We start from the raw sequence: 27,698 nt of genomic DNA on the forward strand, positions 1-27,698 counted from the left end.
ACGACAATTCAACCACCGGGGTCTAGCTGAGTGATTCGCGAAACAACACCGGCAAAAGGTCGTCTGGGCGTCTGTGAACCGGAAGTTTCCCTTCACCGGGATCGCAGGACTGACCTCGGCATCTGCCCGGATAGCATCGGTTCGGGAGATCTTCTGCCGCCGGTGAAATCTTCGTCGGAGTAGGACAGATCCTCCGCCGAGGACTACTCTGAGTAGTACGTAACGTATCACCGGCTTGATAGGCGGAGCGCCAGTGAATTGGAAGCCATCCTCCAACCGGAACTTCGTTGGACCGAACTCGGCATCCAACTCTGGTATACCAAGAGTTCGAAACTCAGCAGCGGAGAAGTTCAACAGGGCTCTGACGTGAGGCCAGCCTAAGTGTAGAGTGCATGCGTCGTCGCACAGAAAGCTGTGCAAAGCCACGGCGAAATTTCTAACTGCCAATTGGGCAAAACGAGTAGGAATGTCGTAGTGAGCAACGTCTTTGACGACATTAAGCTACAGCGAACTTGAAGAACAGCTAGACGCTTAGACTGACGAAGTGCATGAGCACAGCCCTTCTCCAATTAAGTTGCGTGATGTACTTCCTGGGGAGATCGAGGCATAGGAGCAGTAGGGAAAGTTTTTAAGTGCCAACACACAACAGTCCATATTTTTGAAGCTTTTTTGTACCCTACTATAAATAAAATAAAATCTACGTCATTTCATGTAGGAAGGTTTATGGAATAGTAATTTTATAACAGAGAGACTTGCTGTTTTGTTAGAAGATTGCCTATGTAATTATGGAATAATGAACCTACACTCTTTTTGTCCGTCTATGGTTTTAGCAAATGCTACAAATAGATGGATTGAGATAGATTATGATTGATACGAGGAAAAGGACGGGTCTGGGGTTGAAGCCATGGCCTTTTGCTTATGAAGCAGAAGCGGCAGCCATTAGACCACCACCCCGTCTTGAAGGATGATTTTTAGAATTCTTTGGTGGAGGAAAACATCCCGAACCAATGCTTTCCGGGCAGGTTCCAAGATCGGTCCTGCAATTCCGGCGGAGGGAACCTTCCACTTCACAAGCAGTTATGGGCTCCATTTTTCGATGCTACTTGGCAAACTACTTGAACTAGTTGCCAGTGGAGACTGGTGCTCCTGTCTTACTCGGACGCAGAGCTTTCATATCGAAGGAATATCTCCCAAATCGATGTGGTCAACGCGTAATGACTCCTTTCACCTGCTTCATCCGGTCTAGCTCTTGGCGAATCGCCATGGAACGATGCTCTCTGGTTTGACTCGGTGGTGTGTGTTTGAGGTACAGCAAGGAGCTTCAAAAGCTCCAAGATCAATTGCAGAAAACGATAGATCTGATTGTTGTTTATTAGGTTAGAGTATAAGTAGTTTGTAATTAGTGTACACCCTTCTCTTTAGCTAGTTGATCCAATTTACTCATACATTCCTGTTTGTTCTGTTTCTTTCCCTCATTCTAGGTGTGAACCCACGAAAGCAGCGACGGGAACGAACGACCTTCACCCGGGCCCAGCTGGACGTTCTGGAGTCCCTGTTCACCAAAACGCGCTACCCGGACATCTTTATGCGCGAGGAAGTTGCGATGAAGATCAACCTGCCCGAATCACGAGTACAGGTAAGAGCAATGTTGATTAATTCAAAGTGATTCTTCCTCTTCTTTCTGGCGTTACGTCCCGATTGGGACAGAGCCTGCTTCTCAGTGTGGTGTTCTCATGAACACTTTTACTGTTGTACCTGAGAGCTTTCTTTGCTAATTGACCTGTTGCATGTGTATATCGTTTTGCAAGCAATATAATACTCTATGTCCTAGAAGGTTGGGATAAATTTCATTACGAAAAGATCTTCGATCGGCGGGACTCGAAACCACGACCCTAAGCATGTTCTTGCTGAATAGCTGCAAGTTCATCGCTATGGCTGTTTGGACCTCTTCCAGAGTTATGATAATCAGAAGTGCTGTAATTTGGGGGCCTTCCTTAGCCGAGTGGTTAGAGTCCGTGACTACAAAGCAAAGCCATGCTGACGGTATCTGGGTACGATTCCCGGTCGGTCCAAGATCTTTTCGTAATGGAAATTTTCTTGACTTTCCTTGCCATAGAGTATCATCGTACCTGCCACACGATAAACGAATGCGAAAATGGCAACTTTGGCAAAGAAAGCTCTCAGTTAATAACTGTGGAAGTGCTCATAAGAACACTAAGTTGAGCAGCAGGCTCTGTTCCAGTGAGGACGTATTGCCAAGAAGTAGAAGTGCTGTAATACTCGTTCTGCGACCGCCAAGTAGAAAAACTTATACATCGTAACATCACCCTCTCTCAGCAGTCCCTATGGGAAATTTTCCGACCGAAAACATATGCACGTGTTCGCCCAGAAAAACAGCAAACTCCATTTGACGTTTTGGTGACATCAAAAATTGATACACAGTCGCAGTGGTTTATGTTTCCCCTTTTGGTTCTCATGTTGAGTTGATGGTTTCGCCAAATGGATCCGACGACGAGTCGTGTGCGATGTTGATTTAATTTTAATTTTTAATCAATTTTCCATTCCGCCACGAGTGGTAATCTTGCAGCGACGCGTTCCTAACCTCATCTTTTCCCGCAAAGTTTTTCCTTGGTGTGGAAAGCGAGGGTGAATAATAGAGTGGAAAACGAGCATTTGTTATTCATGGCGATATGCTTTGAGTAGTAGCGAGGATGCGATTGGGGGGAGGAATGGAAATTGTATTCTGCTAGAACAGGATGCTGGATTGAAACGGGGTCTCCTGACAGAGTTCTAAAATTAAACCGTCTGTTGACAAGATACATCAAATTTCACGAGTGACTGAAGTTTGGTAATTGAAAACGAAGATCAGTTTTCAATTTTGCGTTCACACAAGGAGCAAACAGCCAAGAAAGTGAAAGTTTCTACAACTAATCTTCCAGGTCTCTGGCGCGGGTGTCCATTAACCCTGTGACTGTGTTTTGGGGTCAATATGACCCCTGAGCACTTTTGAGGGCTATAACTTTTGGTAGTGCGGCGTAAAGAGGAATTTTTATGTAAAGGAGTCCAAAAATAACCAAATTTTCAGACTTTGGACGCATGTAGCTCAGTAACAGAAGTATCATGTTAAATATTACATTCTTCGGTAAAGATTTGCAACAGGAAAAGGAATGCTGTAATACACATTAGTTCGTTGGAATGTTACTTTATTGAGTCAATACGACCGCAAAGCACAGAAAACTTATTTTTGGCTCAGACAGCAGGTTAAAGCTCTTCCATCACTCCCGCTTATGGACAAAGCCCTATTTTTATGATCCTGTTTCGACCCTGGGCTAATGTTAATTTTCATATAGCAGAAAAAACTGGCCACCAGTGGCGACAGTCCTGCTCCATGCTTTCAAATATCGAATTGAAATCACACTCGGGAGCTAACTATTGGTCCAGACCGTCACCAAAGTAGTATCGAAGCAGCATTACATTTCCTTTTATGGCCGCAGACAATCGCAGTCGAAGATAACCATAACCATAAATATTCCGATCGATGATCTGTTTCTAACGTCGTCGGCGGCGGCGCTAAAACGGTTCGAATCGCAGACCTTCATCTGCAGGCAGCTACGTGCTCTACCGGTTCGGTTGCTGCTGCTGCTGCTGGCGGCTGTATTTGCGCATCGGATCAGCTAGAAAAATTGATCGATTTCAATTCCCTTCCATAGAAATCCCCGTTGAACGACACGGAACAACCGTAATAATTGTTTGGGTAAATATGACCAGTAGGGTGGGTCAAAATACAAAAAAATATTTAAAAATGCTATCATTCAGTACTTCTACGTAATTCTTATGATAAACAAAGTGTTTTGTGAAATTTTCAGCAATTTCGGTGATGATTTGGCCCAAAGACGATGTAGGTTTATATGTAAACTACTATGGAGAAAGTTTGCAAAATGTTTCAAACACGTTTGTTTTGTAATGAAAGTACGAATTCATTCTAAATCTAAAATTTCATAAAATTAATTTACATAAAAACCTTCAACGTCTTTGGACACTTTAAAATTTCCTCCAAAACTTCTAAAAATTACACGGAACTCTACTCTCATCTTATAGATTGTAAGAAAGCTATGGGAGATTGAATTTTCAAATTTTCCGATTTTTGATCAACCCTAATGACCACTTCCGTAAACCGAAACCGGAGAGAAATGCGCCAGGCAGGGATCAAAACAAACAGCAATGATTTTGCAGAAAATTTCGTCATATTTGTACCGTTGCGTTTATGTTGCGTGCCCAATCTCCGACGGGCTTTTGTGTCGTCACCCTTCGAGGAACCAAGAGAGGTGATAATGGTCTGCGCTCCTTCGGAACTTTCTCGGAATTTCGCCTTGCGTTTGTTTTTTGCCGAGTCAGGGTCGAGGTGATTGATCATGGATCATGGATGTTGGTCAAATTACTGCCCCGAAGGATGTCCCGGTCGGGGTTTCGCACTTTAAATACTGATGATTGGGAACAGATTGAGTTGTACCATATACGAGGATTGTGCTGTTTCGGGCGGGATGTTTGTTTTTACGGAAGCTGACAGTTATTGTAATTGTTCGGTTTGTTTGCTTCATTCATGGGAAATAGGAGTTTGGCCAGCTGCTTGTCATACGATAATGTTCTAGGTTTGTGCCAAGGGTACTGGTAAAGATTTATAGATTATGGGTTCTGTTTCCTACAAAGATTGATGTGAAAATCTGAAACCTGAGCAAGAAAACGGGTCATGATTCCAGAATCATATTTTCATGTAAGAAAATAAACCTTGAACGAAGATCATGAAATAATGGCTGTTTTGTCTGAATGCAATCAGCGTGTTACGCGTTTCGATAATACATCAAAAAGGGCTCAAGATTTTTTTTCTTCCTGGTGTAATGTCCCTACTGAGACAGAGCCTAGTTCTCAGCTTTGTGTTTCACAGATACTGAGAGTTTTTGCATCTTTATATCGTGTGGAAAGCAAGGAAGTATCTTGTGCTCTGGGAAGTCAAAACAAATTCAAACAGTTCCTCAGCCTGCGGGACTCGGAACCGTCTTGCCTAATAGATGTGTATTTATCGCTAAGGTAATTTTGGGCCCCAATGGAATCATAGTCATCAGTCATGAAACCATGAATCAGATTCATAACTCAGCAAAATCATGATTTATTTGCTTGAAATGTAGTTTAACAAAAAAGAATAACGAATGTGTTCTGTGTACTGATACACAAATCAATATCATCGGTTCTTCAAAGCATATGCAAAAATGATAATCTTTCATGTCAAATGTCTGATGAATTATGTCAAGAAAATGATTAAAAATATTGTACAGTACTGACTCGATTTCGTCAGTCACTTTTTGCTGTACCATTTGGTCGGCGTAAAGTCAGAGAGGACCAAGTACAAAACTTGTGAAAACGGTATAATTCTTTCATTTGATAAGAAATTACCAAACCTCCATTTCACTTTGATCAGATTTGCTGTATATTGTGAGAGATATATAATAAAATTACTTTGGATGATCAATAAAATTCGATAGAAGTGTGCAGTCAGAGCGGACCATGTGCTTATTATCATAACAGCGAAAATGATGTGCGCGGAGGAATGCGGTGAAATGAAAAATATTTCAAGAGATTTGTCAGATTTTTCGACATTTATTGATTCTTCTACTCATCCATCAATAGAAATTCATAATTATTACTTAAGGTGAAGATGAATCGAAGCCAAACTTCAAATTTTCAAGAGCACGGGTCTGGAGAATCAAACATCCGTTTAAGCTGAAAACTGAATCGATTGGTCACTAGCTGGTGGTGACCAATCGAATAGGTTTTCTGCTCAAACGGGTGTTTGGTTCTTCAGATTCGTGCTCTTGAAAATTTAAGCTTTGGCTTAGATTTATCTTCACCTTAATTCGATGCATTCGATTTTGATTTTTGACAGTTTATCATATTTAGATGGGTAGTCAGAAATTGCAAAAATTTTTGTGCAGACCAGTAAATCAATTGTCACCCAACACGCAGTAACAAAGACATTGGCATCTCCTACTCTTGTTGCAACAATTCCGTTCCGCAACATCAGTTTATCATTACTTGAACAGAATATGACAATAATCGATCACCACATGCGTAGCGATTTTCTGGATTGAGCGAGCTTTCTTTGTTGTTTGTTTTTTGTCTGTTTTGATGATACTTTGATTCACTGGTGCAGACAGAGCGGGCCAAGTGTTGAAAAGCAATAAACTGATTGATTATTGCAATTTTTGAGTCGATGTTAGAGTCCGATAGAAGTTTATGGTAGTTCTATGGTGTATGTATGCAATGACCTAGATCCCGCTTATTGGACCATTATATGTTGGCCGGTACTCATGATTTTCATTTGGTCCACTCTGACTGAACGTATATTTGAATATTTCTGGTCTGCAATGCCCAGACCCTGCAAAAGCTTAATTTTCAAGCAATCGTAATGCCACTGATTTCGGGATTGACGAGATCGATCATTGAAGGATTTACGATACTGGAGTCGCAGGGTCTTGATAATCTTTTTATCTTAGAGGTATGCACCCAGTTTGACCATGCAAGCATTATATGATTGTTATTTTTCTAGAAATTGTTCGATCAGAGTGAACCAACTCACTGAACGGTGATCTATAGTTCAGTCAGAGTGGACCAAGTACACATAGTCCATCAAAAAATCGTTCTACCAGAGGTTTGGATTATGATTTTTCATGATTATCACTTCACATTATATTGTTTGAAAGTAACACAAAGATGTGTAGAACTATTGAACCAAAATATATACGAGTTAAAAAATTACAAAGCATTAGACTTTAAGCCCATTTTTCTCAAAATATGGAAAATATCACTTGGTCCACTCTGACTTAACGCCGAAATATTGAATTTTCTGCAAATATTTGTATTCCTTTTGAAGCTATGCATGTGCATAAACCGGGAGAGAAAAATATATGATAAATTGTTCACATTTTAGATGTGATTCTGTATTTAGTTTTAACTATCAATTATCTCGTATGTACCCTCTATTACAAAATTTAATTTCACGTTCTTTCATGACAATATCATGATTTCAATTAATACACACTCTAATAATTTTGATGTCTTAATTCCTACGTTAACTGCCATTTGAGTTCGGTGTTGGCATGTGCAGAGCTCATAGCATGTTGCAAATCTCAAAAAGTTTATACTTTCAAAGGAAGTTCTATCAAGTTTTCTTTTAAAGCAAAACGTTCTCTCAAGTTAATTGTTCTAATTTCTTGATAGAAATCAAACCCAATTTTCTTGCACAATTTATGTTTTAAACCCTCTGAATATGTTATCAAAGATTCAGTTGTTGATTTCTGAGAAAATTTAGAATACCTCCCACTCATGTTCTCCGGTCACTTCTAGAAACTAGATATGTGGGCCACTATACTGCCCATAAACGCATAATTGTCCCATGTGAATAGGAAACCCAACAAACATGACATGCGTTCATGGGCAGTATACTGACAAAAACAATATTTAAATCCGGTAAATCTTCGCTGAGTGGTAAGAGTTTTTTTATTCTTGTTTTGACTCAGGCCTATACGGGTTAATGAAATCAACTGTTAAGATATATTTTGAATCACTAGAGGTAATTTTATTTTTAATTTTACATAATGTGTGGGATTGTTTTGTTTACTGAACTTTTAATTTGGACTTAGTAGTTGATAGATGTTAGTAGTTGTTCGGTGTTCAGATAAACTGATAAATGAAAGATATTTTCCTTTTGTTCAAATCAGTCGAGAACTGCATCAATTCTGATCTTTCCGATGCATAGTTGATACAGATGTTTCAAAAGATAGATAACTTCCACTATTGCAGAGAATAATGTAAATATTTCATTTTTCTGAAACCTTGGGATATGTTTTCCTGAGAACATTAAAAGACACTTGGTCCAGAATTAACACCAATCAGGTATGAAGTCACTTTTTAATCACAATTTGATCTCTTTTTGAATAATTTTAGTCACTAAAGCCACTATTAGTTTGCTGTCTGAGCGCTACCAGGCCTGTTATTAGCAAATATAGGAAGATAAAAAATAATGGCGTGCGCTTCGAGATGCCCAGCAAGCGTTTTGTTGGATAACTTCTTGTTGCGCAATTGAGTATGGAATATTAACTGATGAGCTCGTTTCATGCTTCTATTGCAAATTTATGAAATATGATAGTTAATATTATACATTCCGCATCAATTCAACAATTGGTTCAAGTTTTTCATAATGTTTAAAAACAACATGCTTTGTTTATTTTTTTTTTAATGCAAGATCATTGAATGGTTCGACTAGATGTGTCGACTTTTTCTTTAGAGTCTGGTAGTTAACTTTTTGAATTGATGTTGCATGATTAGCAAAACGTAAAATCTTTAAATGGTTCGTCATCGAAAGTGTTGACATATTGTGTGTGCAATCAAGTTTTGTACAGATGGATAGATTGACCTCTAAGGTCTTTGTAAATAACCATCCATGACGAATCGTGTAATTAAACCCTTTCCCATTTTCTGTACTAATAATGTTTTCTCGTGGAAGTGTAGAGGACTCATGGTTTCCTTAAAGCAAGTTACACTTAACAATTTCCTCTCAATCCAAAATTGACCTGCAATCGGACGCAACTGGCACCAGTGTTGTTCGATACAAAGAATGGGAACTCCAATACTTGTACACAGAGAGTGTTACTTATCCCTAGTAACATCCGTTGGGTCCTTCTGCAAGTAGGGCCAATTTTTGCACAGGCTAAGAATGTGCCATTTATTGCACAGCCCATGTATTCCTTGTGGGTGTGTAATAATTGGCGCGTTCTTTAGCTTTTGCAATGATTGGATATTTTCCCCATAGTTGTTCTTGCATTAACGGAGTAGTAACTGCGACCGGTCAATTATGCAGATGCTCATTCCAGAAGGATTGAAAATAGTGTAAAGAATCTTCCTAATTGAAACAACATTACATTGACGAATATTAAGTTGTAATAATTAGCCCCGGAATGTTCAAACTTCTAATTTATAAAGCAGCAAAAGAAATAAGTATAAGGAGGGTCTTCAAGATATGTACCATGAAGTTTTTTTTTCAAGGATTTTGTATGCTTAGCTGCAAGAAAACCGCCAGGAACCGCAGAACAAATTTAGAGATTGTTTCTGGAAGATATTCTATTAATTTATGAAACCAAAACAACGACATAGTATTGAACAAATAATAGAAACTCATAATTGGTTGGTTGGTTTGACTTTATTAACGAGATTTTTAGCCCTGGGCTAGTTCATCTCGGGACCAACGGCTTTACTTCCCTTCCGAAGGAAGTCGTCACTATAACTTTTTTTTTTTTTTTTTTTAAAGACACTGACACGTTAATGCTTCCAGTGGGCATTTATGCCCTTTGAAGGAAGCACCACACTAGACAACGGACTAGCATTTTACGTCATAAGTGACTATGTCGGGGGATGGGATTCGATCCCAGGTCCTCGGCGTGAGAGAAATTCATAATTTAAGGTAATAATAATTGAAATCAGTTTTGTGACAACAACGCCACTAGCGTTCTACTACTAATATTTCTATTGTTGTGCATCCTACATTTGGTGATACTGTTATTATTGACATTTTACCTACTTTTTATCGGAAGTTTTGCCTTCTCTTAAACATCGGTTGTAATAAATTTGTAGTTAGAATTGGAACTTAACGAACCAAACTTTTAATCAATAATAATTTCGGATTTGTAATATCGTCGAACGAACAAGTTATATTTTATAAATGTTAATTGGCAAAATAACTGTCAATATTTTTATTCTGATTACTCTATTGGTTTATATCTGACAGATCCAAAAGACAATTTTGTTCGTTCAGTTTTGAGGAGAGTACACTACAGTTATCAAACTTTCCAAGGGTATTTTAAAGTGTTTCTCATCCCGCTGAAAATATAGCACAATTCACAATTTGCTTCAAAAGTTGGTCTTTGGCATTTATTGTCCCATTGCTTTTAATAATCTCATTTGTAATATTTTAGATAACGAAATAATTTTTTTATTATGATTTTACATTCTGTCGGACATTGAACTTTTTTTTCAAGTTTGATTTGTAAGACAGTTATGTATCTTAAATTTTTATTATTTATTATTTATTTTTAAATTTAAACATGTAAATCACGATACCTAATTGTTTTGAGGAAATTTGGAACCTTGTTTTGGCATTTTCCCGAAAATATTCTGGTTCTAAAAACTGATCACAACACACCATATCGAACTTTTTAAGATCTTCGACGGTCCGCTTGGTTGCAAAAATATATGTCAAGGTGATAAAATATTGTCGACTTATTTAAAAAATCTACACATTTCGCACATTTTGAAACAATTGTCAAAAGTCTTCGCAAAACATGATTCCATATCCCCGGGGCTCGGCATGCAAGTCTACACCGAGGATAAAAGATTATTTATGTATCCCATCAGCAACTATTAGCAACTTCATTGAGACATAACGCCTGCACTCCTTGGGGAATTTCCGGAATTTTTCCACCCTCATCGGTAATCGAACGGGAAAGTCATTTTTGCGGCACAGAAAAAAAACTTCCAGCTGTGCGAGGAACCGCAAAACGCCCTTCCTAAGGGGACTTCACACAAAAGGGAGCCGGGAGAAAAGGTAATGATTTCGTAATCACGTTTTCATTACCCGAGCGAATAATCCTTCACGAAAGCACCCGGTAAGGAAGCGGTATCGGGAAGATCCGAACATTTCAGGGGAGGAAAATGTAATAAAATCAAATGAATTGAAACAAATCACAGTGCGGCATTATAACGAGGGACTCGAAATGTTCTCACCGTTTCGGTGGGGGAGGAAAGTCAGTCAGATTGGCAATGAGCAGTAGCGTATCGTCTTACACAACTGGGAAGGAGGATTGGCGGAAAACGGTGAACAAGTGCTAGAGAGGGGCGATATTGAATTACCTTTTGTACTTTTAAGAGTTCTTTAAACTCAGCGGTATAGTGCCTAGTTTGATGCTGTATCGCACAACTCAACGTGTGGCTTTTCGTTTCAACCACAATGAATGGATATTAACTTCATACATCTGTTGTATTTGAGATTGCACACCGATCAAATATGTTTGAGGACTTCAAAGCAGAATACATCCACAACAAAGTTTGACATCTTTCCCGTTCTATTCTTTTGCAGGTTTGGTTCAAGAATCGGCGTGCCAAGTGTCGTCAGCAGCTTCAACATCAGACCTCCTCGAACCTCAACAGTAGTAAAACGTCCAGTAGTTCATCCAGTTCGTCCACGCGGCAATCCAACGCCGGAACCGGTTCTTCATCATCATCAAACAACAATAACAACGCAACAGCCACCGGTGCCAGTAGTAATAAGACTTCGTCGATCGCCAACGCGAACAATAAGCCCACGATCAAACACACGCCCATGAATAGCCATAATAGTGCGTCCAGCGGAGTCAACAGTGGGGGCGGAGCTAACTCCAGCAATACTGGTCCAAGTAACCATTCAAGCAGTCACAATGGTGCTAGTCTAGGAATATCCCATAGTAATGCCTCGCCGATCCTTCCAATTACGCCATCAACTTCGGTGAGTCCACCAATCAATGTGATCTGCAAAAAGGAACAACCGTCCTTCCACCACAACGCTAACGACTCGATGAAGGCTTCGTCTGGGTATGATCTATTGAAAGATCCCGAGTTAAGCCTATCCCACCACGCGCCAGCTTATGTGAACATCAATTCTCGGTTAGGTCAGTCACTGGGCTCCGGTGGGGCTGGCGTTTCGAACGGGACTTCAGCGGGTAGTCTAACACCACTTGGTTCGAGTTCATCGATAATGACACCTTCACCTCCTACCACTCCACAAACCTCACATAATCCGCTGTCGTACGTGCCAAACCACGAAACGTACAACTTCTGGCACAACCAGTACCAACAGTATCCGAACAACTACAATGCTCCATCCTACTACAGCCAGATGGATTACTTCCAGAACCAGAACCAGAGCAACTACAACATGGGCCACAGTGGCTATACGACATCAGCCAACTTCGGGCTAGCCTCGACGTCTGCCCTCACCGGACCCATGGGAGGGCAAACCTTCAGCCCCAATGGGCTCGACTACATGAATCCCCAGGACAAATATGTAAATGGTATGGTGTAAATAAACCTCGGGTTTCCAATCATTAGTTCTCATATCACATGACAACGATTGAGTATTGGGAAAAGTTTGTTGCCTTAGTTATTCTTTTTATTAGCAAACTCTTCATGCGTTGTCTGCTCAAAGGGAAGGAAGTACTTTACCTTTTTGAGAATGGTTTTCAGAATTGAGACTGATGTGATAAAAGATTCAGAAACAATCCGACTTTAATTTACAGCTTCAGCCTAATTATATCACCAAAATGATAACGTTAGATTGTATTCTTTCATGAAAATCTACAAAATGTCACCTTTACCTTAACCTCTATCTAACGACACGTTTTCTTCCTTCCCTCGAAAGCTATGATGTCACATCCGCAAAGATTACCAACCATCGTCGAACAAAACGCTATCAAGTTCCAATTTCGCCAGTCTTCTCACAACCATATCATATCGAGCGAACGATAATCAACCGGTTCGTTGCCCTGTTTGTTTAATGTTATGCTAAAAAGATTTGAGTTTTGTACCTCAAGTCAAGGAAAACCATTATTTATTTGTTAGGCTGCCATAGGACGGACGAACAAGTTGAAACACGAAACGGAAACTTCAAACGTTTCGCAAAGTTCGAAGTGTAGTGTAAAAAGGATTTATAGTGAATCAATCAAAATTGAGGAAGAATCGATATCAAATTGTTCATATCAGTATTTTTTTGATAGGATCAAAAAGTGAACGCAAGTATTTAACAAACGAAGCGAAGGAACATCAATACATCGATTTGCAAGCGCCAAATGTGTTACAAAGTCTCCTTATATGAAAATTTAAAGAATGCACGTTTATCGAAAGAAGGTGATAATCCATTTCTGGCGCTCGATCTGCTTCAAGCGAATTCCAGTACCACTATGGATGAGAACCAAATGTAAAAAAAAATCATGCAAAATCTGATATAAAAATGCTCACTCGTGTGTAGGATAGTTAAGGCACCGCTAAGCAAACTACGGTGAGAGAAATTGTGCAATTTATGTTTGAGAAGGGAAAACAAAACAAAGTGAATGAGAGCTCTTTCCAGTGGGCATAATTTTGTGTGCTCAGTATTTGCGTATTCTCGTTTCCTCTCGCCATTTAGCCGAAATACTCAAGCAAGACTTGATTCGTTTTATTAGGGTTTGCTGAAAAGATATTTTTTTCAGTCGTATTTTTTTTTTTCATTTTAATTATTGTTTTTAAGACACTCCATCGGAAAAATGGAAAGCAAATGAAAAACCACGATACAATTTAGGTAAAACTTAGGATTATACCATTAAATGAAAACAAGAGCCCTTCTAAATGCTATATAATTGTACATGGATCGCTGATTTAGAAGTAATGTAAGCAAATGCGCACTTGCCGTTCCTAACGGAGGTCGCTAACAAGAGATTATCGAATCACGAGAGATGTAATATGTGAAAAGCAACACTGCGGTTACGTGTCGGTAAAAAAATGATTGCTAATTCATGGATAAGTAAGACATTGATCAGATAATCTCCTATTGTATATAGTAAAGCGAAATATTATAAAATTATATTATCTCAAAATAAAAAATATGAAAAATATTACATGTTTGCCTCATGCATCAATCCGAAAATATGCGCCTGAATAAAATGAAAGAACCATATAAGCATCTTGTTTATCTTTGAACTCTGATTATAATTTTAAGGGTGAGTATTTGCATCGCTTATTTTTCGCATATTTATCGAAATTACTCATTTTTCAACGTGTTAGCGAAACAAGTTAATGACTCAGCGCAAGGATCTCTCTCTTCTCATCTAATCTCTGATCCAGATGAGATGATGAGAGATACAAGTGGCAAGTCATTGACTTGTATTGTGAGGTTTCATGGCGTCTAGCATAGAATATTTTTTTTTAGTTTTGTTCTTATCAGTAGATGGTGCTTCACCTCCATAATAACTTTACTGAAGACTCCATGTTTCGAAATAATCTGGATTTTGAGATACACCAATTTCAAATTGTAGTCTTATCGAACCGTATACATTGCGTTCGTTATTATGCGACTTCTTCCTTCATTTGTAAAATCGACAAATTATTTAGGGCCGTTCGGTAATTAAAAATGTCAAGTATTGTTCTTAAGAAAACTCTTGAGGAAAACATTTTGGGGTGGTGTAGATAGATTGTTATACAAATGATAATAATTCTTCGAGCTGTTTAGTGGAACACCTATAAATAGATGAAACGAAATTTAGTAAAATTGAAAAAAATAGTACTATACCATATCTTTCAACAACAGTTGGTATCCTTTGAAGATACGCATATTTCGACCTCCACTGTAAGGCCGTCTTTAGTGACGGCCCGAAGCCTAATGGCTTCATCCAAGGAACTTAGGATTTAAAAATAAACTCCTCTAGAGACTATCCAAAACTGCCCCAATAATAATCCAAGACTTTATTTTTCATAAAATTGCGCACAGAAATCACCAGGAATTTTACAGCGTTTTTCCTACAAATCTCTTCAAAAATATTTGTTAGATTATGAGTATGAGCATAGATGACTGTACAATTCGTAATTGCTACTCCGTGATTGACTAGAGCAATCGAAGTTTCACAGAGATTTAACCTTTCGATTGTCGCGCGTTGTACTTTGACTTTGTTCAACATGAAATATCTCACGATCTAGATAAAATATGAAAAAAACCATCTTCGACAAAGTTTATTAGGAGATCAAGGGTTGGCATGTGGTATTTTTTTTTAGTTTCAGAATTCCGACACCAGGCAATGTTTCGCAAATATCTCAAGAGCCTGACCACTTAGAAAAATGGCGTCTTTGGCAAAGTTGTTCAGTAGCTCAAAAGCTATCATTATTTGAACCAATAAATTCGAAATTTTGCCACTAGGCGGTGTTAGTGCACACGAAACTATTTTGCGGATATCTCAGGAGCCTGACAGCTTTGAAAGCTGGCATCTTCGGCAAAGTCGTTCAGTAGCTCAAGGACCATCATTATTGAAGGCAGTTGATTCAAAATTTTGCTACCGGGCAGCGCTAGTGAGCATAAATCTTTTGTTTTCCAGATATCTCAGGAGCCTGACCATTTAGTAATTTAGCGTCTTTGGCAAAGTAGTTTAAGGGGGCAGGATCCGTCATTTATTTTGGAATTTTCAAAAGCAGTTTTTTCGTTCAAAATCAAGAAAATTTACAGAAAAATGTGTTCACTGTATTCTGTTCCCCTACCGAAACACAGTGAACACATTTTCATCGAATAATTTTTAGTTTTGAACAGAAGAACTGCTTTTCAAGTTTTGATGATGACGATGATTACGATGACGGAGCGTTGATCGTTAATAAGCCAAAGGCTATCATTATTGTGTGTGTGTGTGTGTGTGTGTGATCCATCTAACCCCCACTGTCCGGCAGTGGTATTATGGAAAAAAGTTTTCAGCAAAACTGCTTAGATCCTACATTTTTGCAAAAAACTTCAGTCCGGGAGTTAGAAGGTGATAGCTCTATTGCAGATCGTGTGACCCATTTCAGAATGGCTGGAGAGACACGTCCATTCAGAAGTCACTTTCACTAACAACAAGCCCCGCATGTATGCATAACCGTTATCAAATGGATAATGATAATACATACACACTTCCAGTTTCAAAGATGTTTGTTTGAAACTGGCGCGTATTTAATATTTAGGTTTCGATAAATATGTAATCAGAACAATCTCACCAAAATCCATCTAATGCGGCGTTGTCATCAACACCACTCCGCAATCGATTAGGTATCTATTTCCTTCTCCTCGTGGCACATATAATATTTGTCGGTGGTAGACCACATTGGGTTTCTTTTCACCACCATTTCTATTTCTTACTTTCACGAATTTATAAAACATTACCACTTAACATAATCACAAAATCATAATTTTGTTTTTATTCATCCGAACCATCCGTTCGGGTGGCGTAGTACCGTCAACCGAAACACAAACGCAATCGGGAAAAAAAAAACACGTGGATGCACAAATATTAACAAAGCCAATTAGCCAAAGCGACATCACACTGAACGCGTCTGAGAGGTTTATTCACTTTTTAATATCTACGTTTTTTGAATATTCACTTCCGAGTTGAAATCCGGATGGCGTAGCACTAGTTAAGTTATCGGCAAAATCGCGAAATCGAGAGAACGAAAAAAAAGCGTGGAGCAAAACAAAAAGCCAAAGGCTATCATTATTCATGCCAAAAAGGTTCAAGATTTTTCCATTTTTGTTTTGCAGATATCTCAGAATCCTGACCACTTAGAAAAATGGCGTCTTCGGCAAAGTTGTTCAGTAGCTCGAAGACTATCCTTATACAGGTATATTCCGTTTTTATCACGTTCTGATTTTGTCACGAAAATAAAATCGATTTTATTTCAGCAGTGTTGCCAATTTTGATGATTGTCAATGTACTATAAAAGGTCTTCAAAAAATAAAGCAATTATGTTTCTATTGGGCTTTAAATGTGACGTGGGGACTTAATAAGTAACTCTATAAAAGCGTATGTTATGTTTCATATTAATACTATATTAGGACTTCCGTCCGGGCGTACTTTTAATCAAAAAATTCTACTCATATCAGTTCCCTTCAAATTTAAAATATTTTCTCTAAAAAAAATAGGAGAAAATGATTTTATTACATCTATAAAACTGTTGTTCCAGAAATAACTGGATTTTTTCAGTCAGGCTTCTGATTGATGATGCTTTCGAATAACAAGCCTTTTTTGAAAGTAAGAATTATAAATTGTCGAATTTTCCAGCCAATTTCTAATAATCATTGACTTTGATAACCTCCAAAAATCGACCGTTCTAATTGTTGTTCCATATTCGTGTGAAATTTAATTATTTTGGAGAATTTTTATCATCACAACAATATACAATACTATTTGAACGATGTGCAGAAAACCGATTGAAATTTCATTCATAAATTATAAAGATACAGCATGCACAAGGTGTCCACTTTATAAAATGAACAGTCCTTATGAAAAAATATAATTCCATACTGCATTAGATTTCAAAAGAAGGTTCGACTTTTCTATTTATGATTTTCATTAGCTGTCCGGATTTCGAAACAAAGTGTCCGGGATATGAGACAAAAGTAAGCAGCTTACGAAATAACGATCATGAAAGGCTCACACCTTTCTATTTAATTAAAATTGTTTATGTTACGGAATATAAATATTCAACCACCATTTGAAAGTTAAGTGTTTTAAAGGTTCGATGACGCGGAGGAATCATACAGAATGGTTTATTTTATATGCTTTTTGATGAGTACAGCACTGAGGCCTTACGTCCGTAATATGAATCAAAACAGTATCCTGCAAAATATTGTCGCACCGCCACCAAACCGGATCGCGCCAGTGTGACTCGCGACGCGCCTCAACTCGCGACATTTTGAAATCAGTTTTTTCGTGTGGCGCTGCATTCAACGATTTCTATGAACACAGCGCACTATTCACATATTAGCTGCGACGCTCGGGGCCCGAGAAAATAAAAATTAAAAAAAATGTTGGTCTTGATTTCTACCGGATGCATAATAAAACTAACATGCTCACTAGCGCCGCATGGTGGAATCAACTTGCTCGACCATTGATAGCCCTTGAGTTACTGAACAAATTTGAGATATTTACTAAACAAAAGTTAAAGTTTCATTCATACTAGTGCCACCTAGCGATAAAATGCCGAATTAAAAAAATTAAAAACAATGTGGATTGGATTACCAAACAGCTCAATATAAGCGTCAATTCTTATGAAGATATTTGAGAAATAAATGGTGTCGATAGATTTCTTTGTTTTAAATTGATAGCATATAAATCACAGCTGTATAAAGTACAACAGCATGACTGCCCGAAAGTTATTGAATGTGCACAAATCGAGTGCTCAAAATGTTAAGATCTGGGAGTCACCTTTAAAAATTATTCGATAAACGCATTGTACGCCGAATTGTTCATAGCTCGCCCTCGCAAGAGCAAGCGATACGATCAAAGGAACAAATACTACTAATGCGATCCGCGATACTGTTCTATCGTGCTACGCGAGGGACGCGCAACACGATTGATCCTGACCGCATCACCCACCCCTGCAAAAGCAAGCGACACAGCCAAAGGATCAAACGCTACTCCTCTTCAAATCTATTTGTTAATACTTCTAGAAAGCCGTAGCTCAAAGAAGCCTTACCAGTTTATTTCGGGAATGCTATCGGTGAGTTCTTCAGAAATACTTATGAAAAATTTTCTCGAGAAATAACTACATCCGAGTCTTTTAACAACAATATAAACTTGTTCTCCCGATAATTTTTTAGGTTTCTATGAATAGGCAAGCCTTGATGTAAATGAAGCCCATCCCTTACTATTGTACTTATTACAAAAACTTTTACCGGATGACGACTGCTAATGGACCTTTTTAAGGTTAGCAAGTGGTGGAATTCTCCTTGAAAACGTTTCTACAATGCTGCAGACCTTTTTGCCCGGTTTGTTTTGAAACGTCAAAATTTGGACCATTTACAGAAAACGTCTTGTACTCTTTTTAGAAGCTACCTGGCAAGAGAAAGTTGCATGCAGAGCATGACCAACTAAGTAAACAACACTTTGACACCAAAAACTATTGAAGTAATGCATTTGCATTTGCACAATCATCTCTCGGGAGGGCCGGCCCAAACAGCACAGGTCGAAACGCGGGCCATGCCAGGCAGCAAATGCTGATGCATTTCAACACTCAAACAGCGGGATGCCTAGCAGCGTTGTGAGCCAAACGAATACACCCACAAAACATGAACGGTAGGCGCACCTCGTTGCGTATTATTAACCCAATCTCCGCATTGGCGCAGCTTCTTCTTCTTCTTGGCATGACGTCCTCACTGGGACACTCCTCAGCTTAGTGTTCTTATGAGCAGTTCCACATTTATTAACTGCGAGATTTCTTTGCCAAAGTTGCCATTTTCGCATTCGTATATCGTGCTGCAGGTACAATTATACTCTATGCCCAGGAAAGTCAAGAAAATTTCCATTACGAAAATATCCTGGACTGACCGGGAATCGAACCCAAACACCTTCAGCATGGCTTTGCTTTGTTGTCGCGAACTCTAACCACTTGGCTAAGGAAGGCCCCAGGCATTGGCGCAGCTAGGATTTTTTTCTGGAGGGGGCCTAGCAAATAATTGTTTATTGAAAGTAATGCCGGTCGCAATAATCACGATTTTCACAAATTTCGTCGTTTTAACAGATTCCGATACGAATTTTCGCTACTAAAATGATTCTTTTTTTTTTGTAAACTAAAAAATGTTAAGCAAAAAATCCTTCAAGAATCTTAGCAAAACAAAACTCACAAGGATTGTTCTTTATGATTCATCCACAAACTTTTCAGGTATTCAACCATGTGCTTTGAATAGATTCCTTTGAGAATTCCTAAGGGAATTTCTTAGAGAATTAATTCCCTGCTATTCTGATCCCATCAGAATCTCTATCGAATTGCTTAAAAAAAAACTCTTGAAAAAATCTGTCAGAAAATGCATTTGAAATTCTTTTAACCATTCCTTCTCTACGTACTTATTGCAAATAAATTCCAATTGTTAGTTTAAAGTATCCCAAGTTGTTCATCAATAGTTTGTTTAGAAGTTTCAGGAATAACTGAAGATTTCTAAAAAAAAGTACAAAACATTCTAGGCGTCTCATCAAACATGTCTTCCAACACACCAAGCAAGGATTCATTCCACGAATTCTTCAGAGAGTTCGCGACAAGTTTTTCCGAACTTGCTTTTGTCGTTCTTCCTAAAGTTTGTCTGCATGATTTTTAGAAAAAAACATCTACGATTGATTTGGTCTTAACCGACTCTAGTTATCTTTGTAGCTAATTAGTTACTCATGCTGATTCTGATTCTGATCATGTCCCTGTTACGTTTCAAATATCCCATGAAGCGATTCTCAATCCCATCAGCTCCACTTTTAATTATTTTCGAGCCGACTGGAATATATATGAAACATATATTGACTCTAATCTTGACGTTAACATTTCTTTACAAACAAAACTTGATATTGACAATGCTCTTGAAACTTTAACAAATTCCATTGTTGATGCCAGGAGCATTGCAATTCTAAAATGTGAAGTAAAATTTGAATCCACGATTATAGACGATGATATTAAACTCTTGATCCGTCTTAAAAACGTGAGTAAAAGGCAATATCAACGCACTCGCGACACCGCTATGACAATTTTAAGGCAGGATTTGCAGAAAGAAATCAAAACACGTTTTTCACAAAAATAAGTAACAAAAATTTTGAAAATAAAATTTCTCGATTCGACCCTGGCTCTAAGCCCCTTTGCAAATTATCAATAATTTTGAAAAAAAAACCTCAGAAGTCAAAACCGACATTGAAAGAGGAAAACAAATTATTACTAACTAATTGCGAAAAAGTTAATAAACTTGCTATGCTGTTTGAAAGCGCGCATAATTTTAATTCAGGACTTACTAGGCCAATACAAAATCAAGTTACTCAGGACTTCTAAAATATTCTCAATCAAAAGAGCGTTTTCGAAAATTAGAAATTATACTGAATTGGAAGAAGTGAGAACTATTATTAGAAAATTCAAAAATATGAAAGCTCCTGGCGATGATGGAATTTTCTACATCCTCATCAAGAAACTTCCAGAAAGTAGCTTATCATATTTAGTTGATATATTTAACAAATGTTTTCAATTATCATATTTTCCTGACAAATGGAAAAATGCTAAGGTTGTTCCAATTTTAAAACCAGACAAAAATCCTGCAGAAGCTTCTAGCTATCGTCCAATCAGTTTGCCTTCCTCCATCAGTAAACTTTTCGAATAGGTCATTTTGAACTGAATAATGGTCCATATCAACGAAAATTCAATTTTGCCAATGAATAGTTCGAATTCCGCCATGGACACTCGACCATTCATCAACTTTTACTTGTAACAAATTTGATTTGTTTGACATGATGGCTTGATTGTAAAATTAAAAAACTTTAATTTTCCAACATACATTGTTAGAATAATTCAAAGTTATCTGTCAAATCGTACACTTCAGGTTAATTATCAGAACTCCAGATCTGAAAGACTTCCTGTAAGAGCTGGTGTTCCTCAAGGCAGCATTTTGGGACCAATATTATACAATATTTTCACATCTGACTTACCTGAGTTACCTCAGGGATGTCAAAAATCTTTGTTTGCGGATGACACAGGCCTCTCCGCCAAAGGACGAAGCCTGCGTGTCATCTGTAGTCGATTGCAAAAAAGTGTGGATATTTTTTCTTAATACTTGCAAAAATGGAAGGTTTCTCCTAATGCTTCCAAAACTCAACTAATAATATTCCCACATAAACTAAAAGCTCTTCATTTGAAACCTTCAAGTAGACATGTTGTCACGATGAGAGGGGTTCCAATAAATTGGTCAGATGAAGTTTAGTAGCTAGGGATGAGTCCTAGATAAGAATTTACTTTTAAAAAATCACATTGAGATCATTCAAGCCAAATGTAATAAATATGTAAAATCTCTCAGAAAATCAAAACTTTGTGTTAAGAACAAGCTTTTGATATTCAAACATACTTTCAGGACAGCCATGTTGTATGCTGTACCAATATGGACAAGCTGTTGTAATACCAGGAAGAGAGCTCTGCAGAGATTTCAAAATAAAATTTTGAAAATGATTCTGAAGCTTCCTCCTTGGTATAGTACCAATGAGTTACATAGAATATCCAATGTTGAAACATTGGAACAAATGTGAAAAAAAAAATAATTTCAGGCAAAAATCGTTTCGTTCTTTTATTGAAACGATTAATGCGTTATGTATTTAGGTTCAGTAAGGTTAAGTAAATTGAAAACATGTTTTTTTCTCTTATAAGCAGGTGAAATCAACTCACTTGTAAAAAATCTGAACTGCTACGGCAAATGAAATGTAATATGTTGTCAACAAAATGGTAATAAAATCTCAAATTTGTTATACCAAATTATGATAATAGTGTTGACACACACAGAACACCTAGATATAAGAAATTAATGTAATGTTTGGAATGATACTTATCTTCTTTCTTCTTCTTTCTGGCGTTACGTCTCCACTGGGACAGAGCCTGCTTCTCAGCTTAGTGTTCTTATGAGCACTTCCACAGTTATTAACTGATTGCTTACTATGCCAATGACCATTTTGATACTAATAAAGAAATTAAAAAAAGTGTTTCGATCCCAAGATTGCGCCTGTCTATCGTAGGGATAATTTTCAAACCGTTAAACAGATTTCTCTGTGGTAAATAGGGAATAATAGCATGCAACAGAAAAACTGGGCAAGTATGATACATAAATTACCTAACGCTAAATAAATCAATTTGTATTACCACGACCATACTTTGACTTTTTTTAGAATTTTATAAATTTATTTATTTCAAAGTATCTACCAAAACATATATTGAAATGTTATTTCAGTTTTTTGAACTTTAACCAAGAACTCATAAGAAATCCATTTATTCAGAATATCCCTCAGAATTGAATAAATGATAGTCTAGAGATTTTTCCACGTATTTCTTAAGAATTTTTAATTAGAAAAATCATGGAAGAAGTTTGTTACTTTAACAGATATTGTTGCATAAATTTCAACAAGATTGCCAATAAAATCCAAAGCATTTACTCGAGAAATTTTTTCAAAATTCCAGGAAAGCATCCGGGAATTTTGCAAGATGTTCACAAGGGATTTTACTAGAGATAACTTGAAAAATCCTCAGTAACGTCCCATAGGTATACTTCCAAAATAGTATTTCTTCGGAGGTTACTCTAGAAAGTAATGCAGAGATATCCGCAAATATTCTTCATAAAGTTTAGAATTCTTATGAAAATAACCTCAGTCATATCTACACTTCAAACAACTATGGTTTAATAATGTGCTTCAAGAATTGCTACAGAGATGTTTTTTGGAATTCCTTAATAGATTGCGGCTGGCATACGTCCAGAAAATCTAAAATATTTTCTTGAAGAATGTACTTCTGAAAATTATTAAACAATGCATTATATTCACGATAAACTAGGAGTACATAATAAAACAATATTTTAAAACATTGTCCATAACTGCTTGATTGTTCTACCCATGACACTAGGATTGTCCTCAAGAATTAATATGAATAGCTTTTTAATGGTTTTATCCAAGATTTTTTTGGATTTGTTTTAGGAAACCGGCTCAAGGAAGTCCCCAATACTGTCTCCAATAATTCTCCAGAAATTCTTTTAGAAATAATGTACAGAATGCCCCAGGAATTTTAAACATTTCTCTTACTAAGCAAAAATATTACGAAAAACCCTATTTTATGGACTTGTTTGTCTACAAATCAAAATTCAAAGAGATGACATAAAGTTTTTTCGTCTTAAAATTGATTGTGAAGGTTATGTAAGCATGTTCGAGTAAAAAAAATCTGATAACACTCAAAATTTATTTCACCAAGAAAACACACACAGAAAACGTATTTTCTTGGATTTTTTTTGTCTGTAAATCAAATTTGAAGGCTATGAAATGTAGTTTTTTTTTACATGACTTTACTTGGAGAAGCCATGTGAACATGCAAGAGAAAATTTTTTTTCTTAATTTTGAGCCTATTTAGTAATTATTTTGAATATGAAAAAATACTTTGGATCCCGCAAGCATGATCGAACATAATCCTTATTTGATAGTATGAATGTATTTTGTACCATAATTGAACTAAATATTGACAAATTTCAATTTTGGTTAAGCACCTCCTGTCCCTCAGTTTCGGACAGCTTGATTTGTTATATGATATCATTGTAATCATTGCACCAGTGTCTCAAAATACTTTCATTTTCCATGGGTTTCGTCGATCATTGTATCAAACATGCAATAAAATTAACAAGAATGAACATTCAGAACAACATCGTAAAATGTGTTACTTTTCATCATATATGAAAGAGGTTTTTGATAGGCATCTTGCAAACTAAGAAAAACTCAAATTATTTTTGTAAATGTTGCAGATGCATTGAATTGGTAATTATAAACTATTTCTATAGTGTACACATTCAATGATGTTCAAATTTACAGAATTTTAAGCATTTCCAGATCGTGTCCGGTATTGGGTGCCACCTTTCAAGATCGATCAATTTGGTACTAAAATATATCATCAAAATGCAATGTCAAAATTCATATTTATATTTTCAAATTTATTTTTGTACACTATAAAACTGATAATATTCATCATAAATGGGTAACACGAGCCCATAAAATCAATATTTTTCGAATTATGAATTTAGTGGCTTAAGTGTCCGGTACTGGGGGATCTTCCCCTTAGTCAGAATTGAAGGCTTGACATGTAGTTTTTTCGGCATTTACTTGTAGAAGTCAAGTTAACATGTTTGAACAGAAATATAAATTTTTGATATCACTCAAAATTTATCTTTGATATATTACGAAAAACACTATTTTATGGATCCGTTTGCAATTTAAACCGTAGGCAAATCATGTAGTTTTTTAACTTTGATTTACTTGTGGAAGTGAAGTGGGCATTTTTGAGAAGTTAATATTTGACTCCACTTTAAAATTATTTTATATGAAGAACTACAAAAAATCGTATTTCCTAAACAAGTATGTCTGTAAATCAAAATCGATGGTTATGATATACTATTATCGGCATAGATTTACTTGTAGAAGTCAAGAGAACATATGTCGGCTGAGATAGAAATGTTTGGTCACACTTTGAATTTATTTTATTTAAAATACTATAAAAATAAATATTTTTTGGGGCCATTTGCTAGTAAATTTCAATTTAAAGGTACAAGTTTTAGTTCTTAGTTATTTATTTAGTTTATTAAAACTTTGTGTAGAAATAGAAATTTTATTCATTTTAATTAGCTAAGTCGACAAACGTCGTTCGGCGCATATTGTAGTTACCCTGTTTGACGGTACATAACAGCGTAACAAAAATGACATTTTTGCTCGTCCCAAGGATCAAATTAAATGTCTCGTGTAAATTTGGCATCGCAGAATGTGATGCTGTTCTCAGAAATATACTAGCATCAGGTCACCATGATAAAATTTATATTGAATCGACTTCTTCTACAAGCTTGCAGACTTCGTACACAATTCTTAGTTTTTCTCATGAATTATTATGATCTTTGTTGTTAAATGCTGTTTGACACGTGAAATTTGAATTCTGTGGCAAATTAGGCAAATCAATTACAATAACAGTTAGCAAAATTGCACGCAAGTTGGCTGAAATATTCAAATTCAGCTAATATCTTAGAAAGTAGACGTGCTATGATATTTTCGAAAACGGCAATGGATTCATCAACTCTCATATAAAAATAAAGCGGTATTTTAGTGCTTGAGACTAAAAGTGCTGCACAGTGAATTGTACACTAAAACAGATTACTATGTATTACAGAAATCAAAAGTCAAATACAGGGTCCCAAACCATAAATTTTAGTGTTCATAAATATCTGAAATTCCATAGCATTTTTTCTGTTCGGTAGCTTTCAAACAAATTCCAACACCTCCACTGATCATGGCATCGCCGATGAGGTCATTTCGGCATTCAGCATTGAAGTTTCATTAAGAATCGTTAGTTGATCGACCCTTTAAAATTCGACACCTTTACCGCTGCTGTTTCGAAGAACCAAGAACAACCAACCGTCTAGCCAGCGCACAATGGTTGGGAAAAAATCAAAGTTTGGCCAAAATAGGTTGCATCGCGATGATCGATTGAAAAATATGTAATCTTAATGTGCGCTTTTAAGTTTTTATTGTTTCGGAAGGGGACTATTCAAATACTACGTTACTTTTTTTTCGAAAAGTGTTTATAAACATGATTTTCATTATCTATTGATTAAACACGTGAATTTAGGTTTGCATTTCATCTAGTTTGATCAAATTGTGTATGAAGATTTGATACAAAGTTTTTATATGATTCTGTTAATAAAAGTATCGTCAAATATTCAAATTTTAAAAACAGCAAAATATCAACGACCATATTTTGTAAGATTTAAAGATGCCTTTCAAAGTGCAATTTTCAAAATTGTGCCGACATGGCGCTACGCGAGTTGTTTTTAGACCTAGAATCATTGAAATTACGGTCTAAGATTGAATGTTTAATAAGTTTTGGTGTTCTTTTTCATTCTGATTTGTGAAAAAATAGTGGATCATGCTGAAGCTTTGTAATGAGGGATAACATTATAAAAATACTCTTCTGCTTATGCATTATCTTTGTACTGTGTATCATTTCTGTAATTAATTTTAATCAATGATCATAAGAATATAATGTTTAAACTATTTTTAAGAGTATGATGAAATTATTATTGGTAGTATTGATCGCTTTTTGTACAGATCCCGACCAACGTGCAACGTCGCGGAAGATACGTGTAGAGAAGCAACAAGGTGACAGAAATTGAAATGAAAAGAACGTTGGTCAACCAACCTAAGTTCCCATTTGGACACCAACTGCGTGGTGAAAAGAATAAATTACCAATAATGATCGGTGGCGGTTAATTTTCCTCGAGAATATATCTCTCTTCGTAGCTACTTCACAAATCGGTAAACTGCAGAGAGAATAGCTGTTTGAACGAAAGCTGCCCGTGGCCAGTGATAAATGGACAAGGAAGTTTTGTCATGCTAATCGAATGTTTTCTTTTGGATGGATCAGAGGAAACGAATTTCTTTATCATGGCTCACCGGTTTTCGTTTTTGCTTCGTCAGTTTTGAAATGAAATGGATATCATTCCACGATTGTGTTGTTGAAGAAATGTAAATAGTTGAAATAAGAAAAAGTGGACCTGCTTGTAGTTAATTAATGCAACTATTAGCTATGCAGGCCTAACAATTTTCCAAACTCGGCTAATCACGTTAAGTGAAAGCATATTCGTCATTCACCTGTTTGGGTTTTGTCTACGCTCAAGTTTGGTAACGCATCAAAACTCATCAGACGATTGGCTCCAGCAAACTTGCGTTGATTAGGACGAACTTCTTTCCAGGCAGACGCATAACTAGACCACTCGTTGCTTCTAATTAATTACGTCGATTCAATCAAAATCAAAGGCCAAACTGATCCTGCTGAGCGAATAAAAGGGGATTTTCTCTAGTAATCCACCGAAATTGATAAACATGAGCGTAAACGAAGCGCGATCCGTTTGAACTGGAGGAACGATAGAGGCACTCTCCCGGGGTGGAATAAAGTGAGAGCGAATCTCAATGTTTAAAGGGATAAAAACCCTAAAATCAAATTATCGTTCACCGTAGCAGGCTCGTTGTTTGATTTTGAAGTTCACTCTAATGATCAAAGACAAGGAAAAATGAGCTGAACGGGTTGGATGTAAATCGATTTGAGCATTTTACTCTCAGTTCCACCATCAAATTTTTGAATAATATAAAATACTTTCATAAGCAAACGCATACTATCAATTCGTCCCCTTAGCATTAAGGGGAACTAGATAACTAGATAACTCGAAAATCAAAATTTTGGGATGTGCCACTTTGAAAATAAGACCGTTTTACAAGGTGACGATTAATCGCAGAGGATATGGTTGAAAAATAAACTTTAACTTGTGTGTTTTGAATCAC

General features: G+C 36.9%; 1 protein-coding gene across 2 annotated transcripts in view; it reads left to right on the top strand.

Annotated features, from left to right (window-relative positions):
• LOC5575874 (homeotic protein ocelliless) overlaps positions 1–13,698 on the top strand; it is a 108,471-nt gene extending 94,773 nt beyond the window's left edge. For both annotated transcript variants that reach the window (XM_021847978.1, XM_021847971.1), the window contains exons 3-5: positions 1,482–1,636; positions 11,183–12,152; positions 12,500–13,698. In XM_021847978.1, the coding sequence (XP_021703670.1) occupies positions 1,482–1,636; positions 11,183–12,152; positions 12,500–12,606 (1,232 nt within the window). In that variant the 3' untranslated portion in view covers positions 12,607–13,698. The remainder of the gene's footprint in view (positions 1–1,481; positions 1,637–11,182; positions 12,153–12,499) is intronic.
• The last annotated feature ends 14,000 nt before the right edge of the window (positions 13,699–27,698 follow it).

Source organism: Aedes aegypti, chromosome 1 (assembly GCF_002204515.2).
Source record: "Aedes aegypti strain LVP_AGWG chromosome 1, AaegL5.0 Primary Assembly, whole genome shotgun sequence".
NCBI classification, from domain to species: domain Eukaryota; kingdom Metazoa; phylum Arthropoda; class Insecta; order Diptera; family Culicidae; genus Aedes; species Aedes aegypti.